This window comes from Aythya marila (genome assembly GCF_965140915.1).
Source record: "Aythya marila genome assembly, chromosome: 2".
NCBI classification, from domain to species: domain Eukaryota; kingdom Metazoa; phylum Chordata; class Aves; order Anseriformes; family Anatidae; genus Aythya; species Aythya marila.
This window is the reverse complement of record NC_139043.1, coordinates 24,119,508-24,138,347: the sequence shown is the minus strand read 5'-3', so window position 1 is coordinate 24,138,347 and position 18,840 is coordinate 24,119,508. Positions and strand designations below refer to the sequence as shown.

The following is an 18,840-nucleotide window of genomic DNA, read 5'->3' as shown; positions in this document are numbered from 1 at the left end:
GATTAAATGAAATCCCCAGCCATACAACAAAACACTACCAAGGTTTGATTTGTCATTGTCCTTAACTGCTCGGCCAAAACTCACCAGGTATGAGTTTTGTACATCTAGTAGGCCCTTTCTGGAATAAATATTTTCTTTTGAATGACAGAAATAGCTCTGTCAATTAGATGACTCTTAGAAAGGAATTCTGTCCACAATCCCATCTAAACTGGAGAGAGAGAGACCAGAATCATTCCATCTAAATTTCACAATGAGACAAAAAAGCCAATGTGAAACAGCTTGTACTGGGCTACAGCATCCTCTTCCTAAAGCTTACCAGCACACATCACAACATCCTATTCTAGTAACCTTCCGCTTTCATGAAGGTTCACATGGTGGATGTGAATGATGTAATTCTTAATAAAACATTTATGTGAATGACACAAGTACCAAGAACAGTAAGAAAACAAGATCTGACAAACTTCTTGTGAAAATAAAGGGGTCTATGCTGTAGAGAGAGGATCTGAAATTATCAGTAAGGGGTGGGAAAAAAGTCAAAGTCCTGACAGACTGTACTTTCACTCAAATCAGTGAAAACATGCAACAATTTAATTTGAAACTGTAGGACATGCTAAAAGGAGACACTGTGTAGCTCCAAAGTTTAAAGAGGGCTCTTTGTGAGGGCTGCTTGAGGCCCAAATGGGATGAAGCAGCAGAACTGGGATCCTGTCCTCCTAGCTTTCCCAGCCACCTGTGCCAAGATAAGTCAGTGAAGTGGCTGAGTCTCCCCCATCCAACAATCAAATCGTCAAAATAAAAAATCCTAGACTTTTAAATTATGGCATCTGTTTTAGATCTGCAGAAGATAAATCAGCTTGATAGGATGAGTAAAAAGAGAATTTGAAAGCTTTGTGTGCCTTGAAGATGTGGATGGGGATAGATGGAAAGAGAACTCATGGATAAAACTACAGCTAACCTCAACAGATTCCTCTCCCCTTCTTCCAAGGAGAGAAGCTTGCTCTTCTAGCATGGTCACTTGTGAGCAATCCAATAGCAGAGATGGAAAGACTTCACTAAGGAAGACCTTCATGACAATACATGTGAAAAAGCACCTGCTTCTGATTTCTGTGTTGATAGGTCTCTTCCTTACCATTTGGGAACAGAATTGTTTCCTTCAGTGTAAAGGAGGAGCACAGTGATTATCAGAAGAACCCCCTAGCTCACAAGTCATGCTTGTTTATGTATCCTCTAAAATCTGCTCTGATTTACAGTGTACTGAAAGGTATGTATTATGCAGGTCTGATTTGCTATCCTGTTTAAGTTGTAAAATCTTTGGAAGAATACATCCAAAGACAATCCTCTCCGAAATATGGTCTTTAAAGATTTCAAAGTTTTTTAGATTTATTTTTTTCTGACTTTTTTCTTTAAACCACAAAAGAAAAAAAGAAAAAAAAGAAAAAAAAAAAAAAAGAGAGAGGGAGAGAGAAAAGAAAGCCATAAGCCTGTGGGAGGCTTTTATGAAACACACTTCCACATGCCCTGCTGTGCTGGCTCAGCAGCTGGTTCATTTGAATTCCTGGTATGCACTATACAGTTGTTTTTTGGTGTTGTTTTGTTGTTGTTGTTGTTTATTTATTTTGAAATGCTGGCTTGTCAGAAAAACAATGCTGCTTTTGGAGCAGGTATCACTGTCCAATCTCAGTGGCGTGAGCAAAGATACACCCTTTCTTTCGGATACCTAAAGGCTTAAAGCCAGACAGCTTATTTAAATAACAGACTGAATTTATGCAAATTCCTATGAATCACCATAAAATTAGTAAAGAAAACATTTCTATTTAAAATAGGATGGCATTTCTTCAGTATACCTTTGTTTAACTAAAACTATTTGACCAAATCAGCACATTCAAGATCAGATCCATTCCTGAGAAGTACCATCACCACACAAGGACCTGCCCCAATGGTTTAGTTTTCACAGAAACCAATCTACATTTTCCCAGAGCAAAATCCCACTCCGAGCAGTGAAGCACTCTACTTCTTTGATACTGGAAACCCTTCCTGTCTGGCCTGATGCCCAGCCACAACACATCTGAGGAATGAGTGTATCTCGTTATGACACTATACCAGGACCTGTCATTCCTCATGCAAAGGCAACAACATATGCACGCACAATGGAAGCTCATTACATGACAGAAGTACATTTGCAGTGCAAAGGAAAGCTGCTGTACTAAGTCAGACAGAATATCATAGCTGAGCTAAATGAACTGCTGAGTTCAAGGTCTGGAAAAAAAATGGTGATATTGAGAAAATTCTTTTTCTCCCCTAAAAATCCTTGGGAGATAACATACACTGAGACCTGCATATTTAGCCTGGTGCTCAGCATCACAGAAAAGCACGATACTAGAACCAAATCAGATCAACCAGAAGTTTTCCAAGTCCTTATTTTGCCAACTAAGGTCTTGATTTTGCAATAATCTCAATTTTGAATAGATCTATGCAGCCACATGGTGCCCAGTGAAGCAGTGGGTATTCTGTCAAGATTTTTTTAGGCAGCCATTTATTCAATCTGCAGTAAATGAAGGCAGCCAGTCATGCTGCCATTTGAAGAATGTGTGGGTCCAGGTGTTACAATATTTCTGAAACAGCAAGTGCATTAATAATGAGCTCCAATTGTGTTGGGTAGATGTGGCGGACATAAGTGCACTTCTGGATGTCTAAATATCCTGCTGATTTCCTGCACTGAGCCTGAACAGAATTCCCAATTCAAATCACTTTTAAAAACATCTAACCTTATCAGTAAAAACCACTTCAAGTGATTCAGTTTCAAGTGTGCCACCTACACCAAACTGCAGCACAATGCATTCAAAATTCACTCCAAACAGCAATGTTTGCTCCTATAAAAGACAGAGTTTTATACTTCTGACTGTCCTTCTGAATTGTAGGAACAAAATAGGCAAGCAGAATGAAAAACATAAGTCTCCAAGTAGTGTAGAAAATTCTAAGAATAAAAAATAAAAACTGAGGAAAATGACAGCCTATCTTGATGGACAGGTGCTGGCCAGAAAAGCAGACAGAATATTTTAAGTAGGATCAGGGTAGAACATGAGGAAGATGCTAATTCACAGAATCACAGAATCACAGAATTTTCTAGGTTGGAAGAGACCTCAAGGTCATCGAGTCCAACCTCCAACCTAACGCTAACAGCCCTCCACTAAACCATATCCCTAAGCTCTACATCTAAACGTCTTTTGAAGACTTCCAGGGATGGTGACTCCACCACTTCCCTGGGCAGCCTGTTCCAGTGCCTCACAACCCTCTCAGTAAAGAAGTTCTTCCTAACATCTAGCCTAAAACTCCCCTGGCTCAACATCCAGAACACAGTAAAATAAACAGGAAGGCTGTGGCTGAACTTAACCTTTATCTTCCACTACAGCCTAATGAGCTAGCACACTATACTTCAGACAACATTGCAAGTCTCCAGTGAATTCTTCTCTAGAACTTCTACCCATTTCCCTGGTGCCTTCTTTAGACACTTCCTTGGAAGTCCAGTAAGCATGATGGGCTCTTTTCCCCGACACCGTGCCTAGATGTTCACATAGGTAAGAACCTGGAGACATACCAAATACATTACACAACCACAGTAACATGGAGGTCCAGAACTTGCTCGCAGATGACAGATGACATGGAGTCCACTACTCTGTTGCTGGATGCTGCTTGTGACCAGGATGATCAGTACATCCCTTCTGGATTGCTCTCTCCTCTCCATAACACCAGAAGAACCCTGCTACAGACTTCCCCAGTCTGACCAAAAAGCTCTGAGTTTTGGACAGTCAAGAAAGAGAAGTGATACCCACAGTAACACCAAACACCTTGTGGCTGAAACTGAGGTGATTTTAGCCAATTATGTTTCTGTTTACCATTAAGTAGTAATTTATCTGTTGTCATATTAAAGTGTTGTTTCATTTGAGGAAAAAACACCATGTTATATGGTTCTGAAATAACAAATTGAGAATACATCTTTGATGAGAAATTCAAGGGGGGAGGGGCTAGAGGAGGGTAGAGATACAAAGTCAGTTTTGAAAGAGTGCCAAATTTTGAGACTCAAATTTCCTGAAAATTGGGAACTGTGAGATTTAGCAATTTATTGATTATTTAGCAGCTGTAGTTTTAACAATCAGTTGGCAGGTGGCCTAAGACTTTTCATTTTGATTATTTAAATGAAGGTGGAAGCAGGTGTCACTCAACTGGAAGAGGCAGCTGCACTCACAGCTTCAGTAAACCCATTTTTCTTTGACATTGTTTTGCTCGGTAACTTTGTGCATGAGTTCTGAGCTCTCCAAAACACCAGGCAAGAGGAATTAGGGTGTAGTCATATACTGTCTCCATTTGAACATGCTTTAAGCCACACACAAGCCAGCCACATTGGCAGTCTTTGCTCTTTGCAACCTCTCTTTTGGGCAAAAGGGAGAGACTTCCCTTGAGCTGCTGAAAAGCAACGGTTCCTCTCTACTCACCAGGGAAGGAGTCTGTGAAAGGCAGCTGTGAGGACTGGGGAAGATTTGTAGAACATACTGCTTACAATTCCAAAAGGAATTTGGAGGGCTTGCACCAAAACAATCGATGACAACATGTGAATGAATGAAGGCATATCCTGCTGCTTAACATATCTACGTATCCAAACCTGCTTAACACCTGCATTCCATGGTATACTCTTTCTCAGAAAATAAAACAAAACAACAACAACAACAAAATATCTAAAAGAACAGACAAAGAAACAAGCAAAAAGCAGAGGGAGAAATGGATAGATAAGAAAACAAATACTATATGCAAATTCAAAAAAGAAAATTAACACAGACATGACAGAACTTCTGAACCACTAATAGTCAATAATGAGGGAGAGGATAAGAAAGAATGGAGTTCTAGTTGCTTATCCACCACCCCCAAAATATTAAGGTCCATATATATGTATGGCCTGAAATACTGACAACATGAAAGGCTGAATAATGATTGGGGGTCAGGAACAAGAAAATTCAAATGGCTATGTTCATTCTTTAACATGAGCAATGCTGCAATTATAAGGGAAAAGCACTACATTTCATAGGCCAGTTTTAAAGACCTCACTGAATTAGCACAAAGGGACATGTTATACCAGTGAAATAAGGGTAACCAACTACACAAGTTAAAGAGAAAAATCAACCTCTCAACAGTGTAGATGCAGTTGATCTCTTGAACTATGTGAGGAATGCTGATTAGCAGCAGGATTTTATCATTAGGGAAGTTAAAAGGCTGCAAAAGCAACAAAAACATAAAAGCACTGGAAGATAACGTAAGGCAAAAGTGGTAGGAAAATACTAGCACTAAATGAAGTCCAAAGAAGAGATGACTCTATTAGGAAACAGCAGTTTCACTATTCTGAATTTTCAGCTACATTCACTGGTCTGATAAATATTCTTTATATGATACTGTACTGTGTGGATTTCATGGGGGAAAAAAAAATAATAAACTACACAAAACAAACAAAAGAGGATTTACCCAGTCTGCTGCTACCCTGCTTGGAACTGCTGAGCAGTTGATAAAGAGGTCTGATAAAGGGAGGTCAGCAGGACTGTCTCTCTACCCATCCCTGTGAGAAAGGAGCAATACTGGTACACTCTAACCAGCTGGTTGAGCAGCACAGCAATGTTATCCACCAAATGTCGTAGTCATCAGCCCAAAGCAGACTGTACCAAAATGCCCAGGATCTTGAACAGCCAAATTATTGAGGCTTCTTTTTAAGTAACTAGGGCAACTTGTTGTATGTATGCATGCATACATACATGTTGTATGTATGTATGTATGAAACATAAAGGATAGCTCACAGACTGACAAAATCCCTGTCTGCATTCCCTCTGATTTCACTGATACAAAATTTTAGTGATTAAAAATTTCTGAAACTTTCCTTTCTCTTCTGAGAGGAGCACAGTTACCAGCTGCTGTAAAACAATTACATCTGGATATAGAGGGGGAGGGAAAACAACACATGTATGTTCTATGTTGAAAATGAAGTACAGTACAATTAATCCCCTTTTGAAGAAGGTTCCTCTTACATCCTTCTATAAAATTATCTATTTATCTATCCCTGTGTTTTTTTCCTGAATCTTTCTTGAACAGAAATAAGCTACTAGAAAACAGAAGTAACTAACAGCATATAATACAAGGGAAAATTAAAGCACATCTGTTTTTAAAGGTGATTCCGAGTTCCTCCTAGAGCTATTTGACACTGACACTTGACTCCTTTCAGCCACACAGTGAACGTGCTGGCTGAGTACAAGAGCTGATGAACAGTACTTTCTTAACAGTAAACATAACCTTTTCATACACGAGAACAGAAAGTAACGTTATGAAATTGTGTGAGAAAGGATGGACACAGTTCCATATTACCAGCTGAACACACTTAAACTTACCTAAAGCAACCCTGCTGATTTATATTCCTGGCAATGGCAACTCCCAGGAAAAGCAGTTGACACTAAAAATGCTTTCAAAACAAAACCTGACTCAACGACCTCTCAAATCTCATTGAACCACACACAGCAGAAGATCTTCTGCAAAGGAGGCCTACAGGATGAAAAGATTAAGGAATGGAGGGGCTGTATTCTCCAACACTATTAGAAAATATACCAGCAAAGTCTGTGAACACAGCTATACAGAATTTAGATACAGCTTTTACTGTTACCCTTTTTTATTATTTTTTTTAACTATTATTTATAGCTTATTAATTTTCTAATGCTGTCAGCTAAATATGGGCAAAACCATTCTTGCATTGTCATACTCAAATCTACATCAGGGCTTCTGCCAGCCTATAAATGGAGCCACAAAAATAACACCCTTGTAAACAGACAATGCCATGGCAGCAAAACTGAGTGCTACTTAAGAATGTAAGAAAATTTTACATGGTTGTAGACTACAAACAGAAGTGGACTCTTGATGCTGTACTGCCCTGTTTCTGCCTACTTAACCTCAAAACTTCCGACTGGGAGGCAAGTATTCAATTTTCTGTGCAGGAGTGCCAGTGCCAGTATAGGAGAGAAGAGGCATACAGCCAGGGGTAGGACAAGATATTACCACAAGCCTTTGGCTTGATCTAATTTCAGGTAGAAGCCTTAAACAATCCCATCCATCATGGAGTGCTTTAATAGATTGCTTCATGCATGAACCATTGCAGAAAACTAACCCAGCAAAAAGGTTTAGATTTTTTTTTAACAGTTTAGTTCCAGGAAACAGGAGGTCACCAACATCAGAAAAAATGGCAGAGCCAGAAGGAAGGTGTGTTTGAATGAAGAACTAGAAAGAGAGAAAAAGAGAAGGCAAGACAGTGTGATGGCAGTGACAACTTCTGTTTGCCTGAATCCCAATGACAGCACATCTTAGGCATCCTACATGTGTTCCCCCACATACTTCTGGGGAATTGGATCAGTTCAGACCAGTGTCCTAAACACACAGACTTGTACTACAGGCATACAATTACGGCTCGTAACACTTCAAAAATTAACTTAGTAAGAATAACTGCAGAATAAATATCATTAAAGGAATTAAGCAAATGTTAACGTAAAAAACAATAAATATAAAAATAAGTCCCTCTTTATGACACAGTAAAGTTTAATCAAGTTCAAAGTTTACATGATCTCTCGCCCAACATGATTTCTCACCCAAAAAAAAGCTACAGAAATCCAATCTAAAACTTTCAGCATAATAAACAGATGCCTCAAAAAATTCCTTTTATTTCTCTTCTGGACATAATTATCATGAAGGCTACCATATTTCTGTGAGAACATACCCACTGTGCCATATACAGTCTTTGTTAAGAATTTACCTTTTGCTTTTATGCACCATCACTGACAGGTTTTGAAGTTTACACCACAGATATTTGGATCATGTTGTGCCCAGAAAAAGCACTGTGAATAATTCTTGTTATGTTCTCACCATATATATTATTAGTTCTCTCTGATGTACTCAGAAACAGACCTCAACTGCCAGAAATGCCGCTATGCAGTGATAAATATATGCACTCTAAAGACAAATAGTGAAAAGTGGGCATTTTTCTTCCTGTAATTGACAACTAGAGAATCCAGTTTTGTATTGCCTGGGACTTATTTCAAATAGGGAACTCAGAAGACTATGGAAGGAAGAACAAGAGCAACAGAATTAAACTTAATAATGTATACTCTGGTACTATTTATTTCATATTCACTTAAAAATACCTAACACATTAAGAGCCTAGTCAGGTAATTCTCCTAGTCTCAATTCCTGCATGAAAGCTCTTGTTCTGGACATCTTCTTATGAAAAGAATATATTTTTCTTTATTTATTTTTTTTTATTTATTTTTTTCCACTTAAAACTGTTTTTGTCCATTACTCCCCAAGCAGTTCCAAACTAATGCAGCTTATTTTCAGTTGGTTACTTTTCTCTTATAGTAAAAAGACAATAACAATAAAAAGGAAACTAGAAAAAAAAAAAAAAAAAAAAAACGGAGAGATTTGTTCTCTTGATTTTTTGTTCTGTATGCAAATCACATGTATAATGGCAACACACAAACAGTGAACACAGGGATTACCTGACAGCATTTTAATATACATATTTAAAACTCAGGTGAAATTATATAAAACTTTCTATACAGGTGAAATTAAATGCATAGGTTATTTAGCCACAGCCACTTAACCAATTAGAAAAGCAGCTGACCTAATCAAGGCAGACTAATGTTAGCTTTTGAAAACCTGAAATCTCTTTAAATTGCTAAGCTTATCTAAGATTCACATTCAGTTTACAGAAAGATACTGAGAATCAGCAGCTTGTAGAAATGTCAGTGATAGGTGACGACAACCTTTTCCCAAGTGCTCAGAATCTTTCTAAATTAAGACATACTCTAGGGCACTGATTCAGGGAACACTTAAACAGGTATTAAAGTCCATCTTTATTCAAATTAGGCCTTATTGCAAACTAGACTTCTGGCACATGCATGGCTCCTACTGACTGGGCTTAAAGGGAATGTTTCCCTGAAATGCAAACCATACAATGAAAATAAAATTCTATATATTTCTATCAGTTCTTACAAGAGGAGGGGAATTAACTATTAGTCTTGACGTCTTTCAGGAAACATGCAGACAGGTAAGACATATCAATCTTATGTTCTCATAACATGTCTCTAAAAACATCATCTCAAATTGCCTCACAATGATTTTTAAACATTTCCAACATTAAGAATGTCTGAATTTGAACTACAGATTATAAGCAACAATTTTGACAATCAAGATACTCTTCAGAAAACCCACTTTTGGCATGTGAAATGCAGTTTAGATACAAGTGAAAGAGGGAAGGGGAAAGAGAAGTTTCTGGTGTATTAAACATTGCTCCTTTATTTATGAAATGGAAAGAGAAGATAATATGACTACTCAATGTATGACCATTTATTATCTTCCCTACTATATATATAGCCAGCATATCAGAACAGGTTTATGAATAGGCCTTATGAATATGCTTTTACATGGCACAATATTGTCCTGCAGAGTAAGATTTTGGATAACAAAAAGTTTGGACAACCACTATGGTTCAGAACAGTCTTCAATTCAATTTTTAATACACACAAATTGCACTTTTGTTCAGTGTTACCAGCATCTTAAAAAGTGTGAAATTACAAACTCTGTAACACATATAGACACAACCTGCACTGAGAAGGATTTTATGTGGGCAGTTTGTTTCCATGGTGTATGGAGCCAACAAGGAGGGTGACTGCAGTGACACACATGTAAGTAACTAGAGCTGTGCTGATTTACACCAGTGGAGTCTCAGCACATTTTTTCAAAGTATTGCCTGTAACCACTCTTTTGAAGGCCAGAGGAGAGCCTGGAAAAGAAACAATACTTCTTTATAATTATAGCTCATTTGTCATTCAGCAACTGAAATATGGCAGATACTGAAGAAACATTCCAATTCCAAAGAAAACCACAAAGCCATTGTGTTTCACTGAACCATGTCTTAATTTGTTTTCTTTTTCTGATAGCCAATTACTCTTCACATTTTGCACTACCAAGCTGATAATGAGCCAAACTCTTGCAATCTCAGCCACGCTCAGAGTTTGGCTCAGTGTTAGCAAGCTGGATGAGAATAACTTCCCACAAGCAAAAGATGACACCTATGTTAAAAAGAAGCCACAAAAACCAGCATAGTTGTGTGACTGGATGGCCCAACATCCAGTCACCCCTTGAAAGTCAATGATAGGGTCGTACATTAATTTATTTTTTCCTTCCCCCTCTTCACTCCTGCTGCTAGCTGGTAGTTTCCCTGGTGTCCATCATATTCTGCTGGGTGTTTTTATCACTTTAAACAGGGATGAATGGCAGGTTTCTTGTCACCTTTTTTAAAAGAGTGCAAGGTATAACTGATGCTTTTTAAAGCCTCCTGTCCTGACACAATATTTCTGTCCAGGCAATATCTCTTAATGACACGTTCTACATTTTTTAAAGATTACTACCATTAAATCTGAGGTTGAGTTTGCTTGCCCAATACCACATGTGTTTAAGAAAAGCACAGATTATGTCTACCCAAACATGGTGAGGACAGAATTTTTTTATAGGCGGTAAGTGCAAATTAGCATCAAATACCTTGTGCCCTATTATAAGGGAAAAATAATATACATGCAGCAATATGATAAACAGTATAGTGCAGTTGGAGGGATAAAATTGAGCTGAAAATTCTTTTTAAAAAAACTCTTAAAAATCCACAATCCTTTACAACACATGAATAGATAGATTTTAATTTTTAAATGACACTTGAAGGTTAATTCTCCTCATACTAGTTCAGAATTATTTTCATTTACAGTTTGGCAGAAGGCATAAGGCAAAGCCCAGACAATCACAGAATGTCTTGGGTTGCAAGGGACCTCATAGATCACCCAGTTCCAACCCCCCTGTCATAGGCAGGGACACCTCCTTCCAGACCAGGTTGCCCAAAGCCCCATCGAGCCTGGCCTTGAACACCTCCAGGGATGGGGTACTCCCAGCTTCTCTGGGCAACCTGTGCCAGTGTCTCACCAGCATCTGAGTGAATAATTTCCTCCTAACCTCTAATCTAAATCTCCCTTCTTTTAGTTTAGAACCATTCCCCCTCATCCTGTCATCATCCAATTGAGCAGAATTGCACCTCATCTTTTTTTGTAAGTCCCCTTCAAGTACTGAAAGGCTGCAATGAGGTTCCCCCAGAGCCTTCTCTTCTGTAGGCTGAACAGCCCCATCTCTCTCAGCCTTTCTACATAGAAGAGGTGCTCTAACCCCTTGATCATCTCTGGGGCCTTCCTCTGGACCCTCTCTAACAGAAGAACCACGTAAAAGTGGTATCAGTGCAAAACCTGCAGGCAACTACTACAAAATACTAAATAAGTGTTAATGACTTCAAAGAGAAGACCTACAGCTCAAGGAGCCTTTTATTTATGCAATTCATTTCAGTGTTACTGCAAAGAAGTGAAATATTTTGTGTATTGCTATAATAATGTGAAGCGTAAATTCCTTAGCATGATATAACACATTGCACTCCTCTTGCTCTACTTACACATTGTTTTAGAAGAGAATTCACCAGTCAGGTTTCTACTAAATTATAGTTTCAAAAAAATATATATCTTGTTTTCATCATGAAGTCATTGGTGGAAGGGAAATGGAGAGAAATGGGAGGAGAACAGAACTCCCCCCACCAGGCAAGAACTATCCATTTCACAAAGATGAAGAATTTTTATTGAATGCGATTCATCATCTGTAACATATAAGACACCAAAGACACCATACCTACACAAAATTAAATTTCAGTTCAGGTTCAGCCTCACAAATATGTTTACTCTATTTGATATGAACGAGCTGAATTTCAGGACCAAACTGTTCAACAACTGACAGAAAAAATGTGCACGGAATAATGAAACAAGAATAAAAGACCAATAAAGGAAACTAAACATCTCATTACTCAGGTAAACTTCAAAAAAATAAAGAGAGGATTGGGCATTGTTTGCTTCCCAAAAGACGTCATTAACACAACGTACCATACAGCATGGTTCCTATGTGTCTTTCATAAGCTTAAATGAAATTGAAGCCTGTTAAAATATATTATTTTTGACTTTAGAGAATGTACCTGACATAGAGCAACCCTTCAGATACAGAACTACAAAGATGATGCTCTACAGCTTCACAAATGCCTGTTACCATTTGAATCTCAGAGGAAACAGTGTCTGCAATCCTGCATTTCGTGACACAGGACACTTCAGGCATGTAGCTATAAATATATATTAAAGAATATAATGCTAGCCTTTTAAATCTTCAATACCAGACGTAATAGTTACAGTTCCACTTAAAAAGAAAATGCAATTTTTTCATAGTTACCTGAAATCACAAACTGTTGTGAGTCTTTGCTGTACAGCTCTATGAAGAAAGCAATTTTGGCATCACCCTTTGGAATACCAGTCTGCTAGGCTCAACAAATGTATATGATTCTCTTTTAATTGCTTTTTAATACTGTGCATTACAGCACCCAACAGACCAATAGCATCTAGTAACAGAGTGGAATTCTCTCTTTTTTGCAATATGCATGTCTGGAAGGAGAGGAGCTGCTGGCTGCAAACTCTGCTCCCCACTGTGCCTTGTCACCTACGGCACAAATCTCCCACATAGTGCACCCATCCAACAAGCCTGTTTGCAGAGTGAATGCTCAATTACAGATAAAACATCATTTAAGTGCCGTTGCCCTGCCCGTGCAGAGACCTGCAAAGTATCAGGAGAACTGCTTGTGCACTACTCTCCCAGTGCAATGTAATTTTTAGTGTAGCTGGCACCAAGACTGAAGTTCAGCCAACACACAGATTATTCCCTTATCAGGAGGGCTTCAGAGCCTGAGAGGAAAATTCACTTTGATCTGTGCTAGCTCACAGAAACCTCACAAAAATTGGAGGAGACAGAAATACCTTCCCACTTTAAAAATAAATAAATAAATAAATAAAATAAAAATCTCTAAAAGAAAAACAAAGCTAGCACAAGCAATTCAACGCTGATCTGGTTTGAATCTGTTAAAAGCATCGAGTATAAGAGCATGTAAAAGCATATCCTTACATCAAAACCAGAGCTGTAACCAAGCTGGTGTTTCCAGTGTGGCTCAGGGTAGGGCACACACAGGCAGACCACACGCTTCCCCGTGTAAGCAGCTTTAACACTCGACTAATTCTTGCTGATCATCACCAGATCCAAGGAGCTGTCAGTTCCCCAGGGAGTAAGGCTAATGTGCAGGCATTTGGTGTGGCTTTTACTTCTAGACATAATTAAAGCCATATTTGCAACGGCAGGTTCTCCTTGATACAAGAAATCTCTCTTTGCATTTACAGAAATGCATGATAAATGATCAAAAGGGAAAAACTGTTGATAAAGAACTTAGCTACTCTGTATCAGAAGCCCAATAACATTTCCCAGTTTTGTGCAGCTTTATTTGATCCAACAGATTGCCTCCCAGTTTTTTCTGTTACCAGGCCAGAATGGTTTCACTGTTCACAAGTGCCTGAATGAAGCTTCATGGTTCCTAGGCACATATTACAAGACTAAACAGTGGTGCTGAGATTATCAGATTGTTGGTCCAACAGATCTGGCACCTTGCAACAAAAGTTCAATCCACTTATCTGAGAAAATGGCAAAAGAAACAGTTTTCTGATCTTCTCACTTATGCTGGAATACACATAGGGAACGATAACGAAACATCACTAATGTTATACTTCGAGGCAAAAGATTTGTTACCTTTTACATACTGTAATTACAAATTTCTCTCTCATTTTGTACGATGCAGTTCTATCCAGGAAGTAACCTGAGTCCCAATAAGTGGGAAAAAAGTATGAGTAAAGATGAAACAGTATACTTAAGCCAAATCACCTCTGCATTAAGACATTTTATTCACTGTTAAAGCTCTTTGAAAATGCAACACAAATGTGTGCTTTCTCTTTTATTCCCTTTAGGAGGAAATTCTTCACTCAGAGGATGGTGAGGCACTGGAACAGGTTGCCCAGAGAATCCCTGGAGGTGTTCAAGGCAGGCTGGATGAGGTCCTGGGCAACCTGATCTAGTGGGTGGCATGCCTGCCCATGGCAGTGAGGTTGAAACTAGGTGATCTTTAAGGTCCCTTCCAACCCAAACCATTGTATGACTCTGTGATATTTAGTAAATACAGTTTTGTTTTGTTTTGTTTTTAAATATTCACACTTTTAACTATATGTGGGAAAAAGAGTTCTTATTATTAGATCCAAACTGTGACAATAACAACTTGCAGCTTGCTTGTTCATAGTGTCAGTGCCTCTTTTGTGCTGTTCTGTTTCAGAGAACAGATGCTGGTTTATAAATCAAAAGTCAGGAAACATGCTCAAATAGATAAGTTCTTTAAGATAACTGAAAGATCAACCTCTTTCCCTAATCTATTATATACAATCACTTAATTAAGCCATTGTTAAACATAAACAAACATCAGTCATAACCAGGAAGAAATGTATGTGCTGTGCTGCATGGGATCTACTCTTGCTACGTAGATATGTAAGGAATGCCTACCGCAGAGATATGCAAAAGTATTTACAGAATCTCTCTGACTTGTGCTTGATAATCACTGAAATAGCACACAATATATTTTAATTTTATTTACATAACAATGGAGAATTATACAATAGGAAAACAACCGACAATTAGGAATTTTAAACTGTTACATTAAATTATGTTCAGTTTTCCTGAATATTATTTCTTATGATATTGTAACTTTTCCTAGTACAAAGTAACAGGTCCCATATAAGTCCTGATCAGCAGCCTGGATTCTTAAGGGCTATGGAAGTCACTGTTAACCATAACTGGTAGCAGTGGCAAGAGATATGAGACAGATTAATGCACCTTTTGTTGCAAATGGTACCATTAGGAGAGGGCAAGAGACCAAAAGAAGTGCTGATGCACCATTTTCAAAGACTACCCTTCGTTATGAGAAAAACACATGGACGCTGAAAAGGTGAACTACAGGAAGACTTTGTGGGAAAAATCTTTAATTGGTTGATCTGGTCCTTTCACAGCTGTGTAAGTGTTCACTGTGGGGAAGCTAATTGTATTAGTTATCTTGTGTAACAACCTGATTAATTTTGTACTTCAGGGCTATTAACTACCATACTGTACATGATTCACTGGAGAATGGATGAATTTAATCCTTCTGTTCAAGTACAAAAGCAAACAAGAATAATCCTTAGTTTTATAACTTTTAAATAGATAACTTAAATTCTTAATGATGCTTAGAGTATATTAGGAAGGCATTCACTGAAACTATTTAGCTAAGGATAACTAGGCTCTTCCATTAGAAAGCCTAATTAATTGGGATTTTAAAATTAACTCTGATTTACAACAGATCATAAAACTCTTCAGTACAAAGTTTTATCTTTTTCTTCTAAGGTTTGTAAAAGATCAAATTAAAGAAACAAGATCAGTAAATTATCTCTTGCTATTTCAACACTGTTCTCAGTATTTGCAGCTGCAGTTTGAAAACAAAATTAATAAATTGGCAGGCCTCAAAACTCATCCTGGGAGGAAATTTCATCCCAATAAGTGAGAAGCATAATAATTTTTAAAAAGCAGAACTCTAAAACTGGCCCAGTAGTTGCTAGCTTCAAATACACAAGCTGGCAAACCAAAAAAGCAATTTGACATGTCACAGAAACCCTTCACAACAGTTTCCTGTTGGGTACGTTGCAGCACGGCTGTTTTTCTTTAGCAGAGAACTTTTCACAGTATTAGCCAAGTGGACAGAGTAACAAAATATTTTATGTAAAATGAGACATTTTTATATCTCAATCAATTGAGGTCTTGCTTTATAGAGTTGTTTGTTTTTTTAGTATCTCCTAAAATAAATTGATAAATTCATTGATGTCCCCACAAAAGAGAGATAATACAAGCAAGTCTGTATGAAATGAAGAATGTAAATTTTATAAACACAATATGAAAGATTTTTTTTTCCTTCTCATGGGCTAAAAAAGAATCTCAAATAAATCCTCTGCATTTGAAATCAATGGCTTACGATGGATTAATCTATAAAAGCAAGGGTGTATTCATGCTTCCCTCCTAAATTTTTGGTCAGAATCAAAACAAAGATTGACAGGTTGAAAGAAGAAGCTGCTCTTAGAATACTTCATGTAATCCACTTATATTGTTATCCACACCTTATGAAGGGCCCAACTAGTCTGCAGAAACAGCAGCCAAAGACTCCCTTTGAACTTCAATATAATAATGATTTCTGATTTCCCATTCTGTTTCTCACCTCATTTTCTATCTTGCTTTTCCTTTTCATAGAATCATAGAGTCACATAATATCCCAAGTTGGAAGGGACCCATAAGGATCATCAAGTCCAACTCCTGGCACCACACAGGTCTATCCAAAAGTTTAGACCATGTTACTAAGTGCACAATCCAATTGCTTTTTAAATTCAGACAGGCTCGGTGCAGTGACTACTTCACGGGGGAGCCTGTTCCAGTGTGCAACCACTCTCTCAGTGAAGAACCTCTTCCTGATGTCAAGCCTAAACTTCCCCTGCCTCAGCTTAACACCATTCACACAGGTCCTATCACTGGTGTTTGCAGAGAATAGGTCACCTGCCTCTCCACTCCCCCTCATGAGGAAGTTGTAGACTGCAATGATGTCCCCCCTCAGCCTCCTCTTCTCCAAGCTGAACAGGCCCAGTGACCTCAGCCACTTCTCATACATCTTCCCCTCTAGTCCCTTCACCATCTTCGTCGCCCTCCTCTGGACACTCTCCAACAGTTTAATGTCCTTTTTGTACTGTCGTGCCCAGAACTGCACACAGTACTCGAGGTGAGGCCGCACCAGCACAGAGTAGAGTGGGACAATCACCTCCCTCGACCAGCTAACAATGCCGTGCTTGATGCACCCCAGGATATGGTTGGCCCTCCTGGCTGCCAGGGCACACTGCTGGCTCATAGTCAACTTGGCTGTCAACCACAACCCCCAGATCCCTCTCTGCGGGGCTGCTCTCCAGCATCTCGTTGCCCAGTCTGTACGTATTGCCATGGTTGCCCTCTCCCAGGTGCAGGACCCAGCACTTGCTCTTGTTAAACTTCATGAGGTTGGTGATCGCCCAGCTCTCCAATCTGTCCAGGTCTCTCTCCAAGGCCTTACCACCCTCATCTGAGTCCACAACTCCTCCAAGTTTGGTGTTGTTGGCAAATTTGCTCAAAACACCTTCTAGTTCTACATCCAAATCATTTATAAAAACATTGAAGAGGACTGACCCTAAAATGGAGCCTTGAGGGACCCCACTAGTGACCATCTGCCAGCCAGATGTGGCCCCATTTACCACAACCCTTTGAGCCCTGCCTGTCAGCCAATTGCTCAGCCATTGTATGATGTTTTTGTTAAGTTGTACACTGGACATTTTGTAGGATCCTATGGGAAACCGTGTCAAAAGCCTTACTGAAGTCCAAAAGGTCACATCAGCTGGTTTCCCTTGATTGACTAGATGGATGATCTTGTCATAAAAGGAAATAAAATTTGTTAGGCAGGACTTACCCCTCATGAACCCATGTTGGCTGGGACCAATGACAGCATTGTCCCCCAGGTGCACCTCAATAACTTCAAGAATCATCTCCATAATTTTACCAGGCACTGACGTGAGACTGACAGGCCTGTAATTGATAGGGTCTTCTTTCTTACCCTTCTTGAAAATTGGCACAACATTTGCCAGCTTCCAGTCTACTGGGACCTCTCCAGATTCCCAAGATCATTGAAAAATAATTGAGAGAGGTACCATGATGACATCAGCCAGCTCTTTAAGCACCCTGGGATGAATCCCATCCAGACCCATGGACTTGTATGGATCCAGGCAGAGCAGCAAATCCCACACACGTTCAGGGTCAGTTGAGAGTTTGTCATTCCCATCATCATGGTCCTCTAGCTCAGGGCATCCTGGGTCCCGAAGCCCATCATCAGAGTTGAAGACAGAGGCGAAGAAGGCATTTAATGTCTCTGCCTTGCCTATGTCATTGTCTGTGAGGAGACCTTCCCCATCAAGTAGTGGACCTATGTTTTCTTTGGTCCTCCTTTTTCTGTTCACATATCTAAAAAAAACTTTTTAATTGTCTCCCACAGACATGGCCAGCTTCAACTCTAGTTGGGCTTTGGCCACACAAATTTTCTCCCTACAAACACGAACATCATCCCTGTATTCCTTATATATTATATTCCTTTTATATGTCTATCTCACAGAAGGATACTTCCCATTGACATTACATTAGTATAACATTAAAAGGGCAACCAAGTTCTAATTTTTGATCATTTGCAAAGCGAGCAAACTGGCTCAATTTCCACTAACTTACATTGGGAAACTTTTTTTTTTTCGTAACTGTATAAAAACCCATCTGTGAATTACTTGAAAAACATTTACTGAAAAAAATAATATTGCACAAGATCTGAACTTACTACATAGTCCTCAAGAATACACAAACTGCACCTCGTTAGTGCACTAGGCTTCTGTCCTTGGCTCTGTCAGCAACTTAATTAAAAAATAAAACACAAAGACATATATGAACATTTACCAATCAATCTTCATTGTCTTAGGTATATTACTTCAGCAGTACAGAACTCACCAGAAATATCCTTTCAAGTTGATCTTGAATGTCCTTCATTCCTGGAAAAGCGGCGACCCCTTGAATCATTTCTACAAAGATACATCCCACTCCCCTACAGAGGGAAAAAAAGAAAGCACGCACCTTTAGAAGGATTTATCTTAGATTAAACAGTTATCAACAATGCTTTTATCTCCATCACCAATATTTAAATAATGTATT

The 18,840-nt window shown here is 38.8% G+C and overlaps 1 protein-coding gene across 6 annotated transcripts in view; it reads right to left on the bottom strand.

Moving 5' to 3' along the window:
• The window catches only part of CDK14 (cyclin dependent kinase 14), a 329,577-nt gene that overhangs the window by 112,145 nt on the left and 198,592 nt on the right, over window positions 1-18,840 (bottom strand). For all 6 annotated transcript variants that reach the window (XR_014317025.1, XM_082754727.1, XM_082754726.1 and 3 more), the window contains one exon: window positions 18,640-18,733. Coding sequence is in view for 5 of the 6 variants with exons in the window: in XM_082754727.1 (XP_082610853.1) it covers window positions 18,640-18,733 (94 nt within the window). In the remaining variant the exon portion in view is untranslated. The remainder of the gene's footprint in view (window positions 1-18,639; window positions 18,734-18,840) is intronic.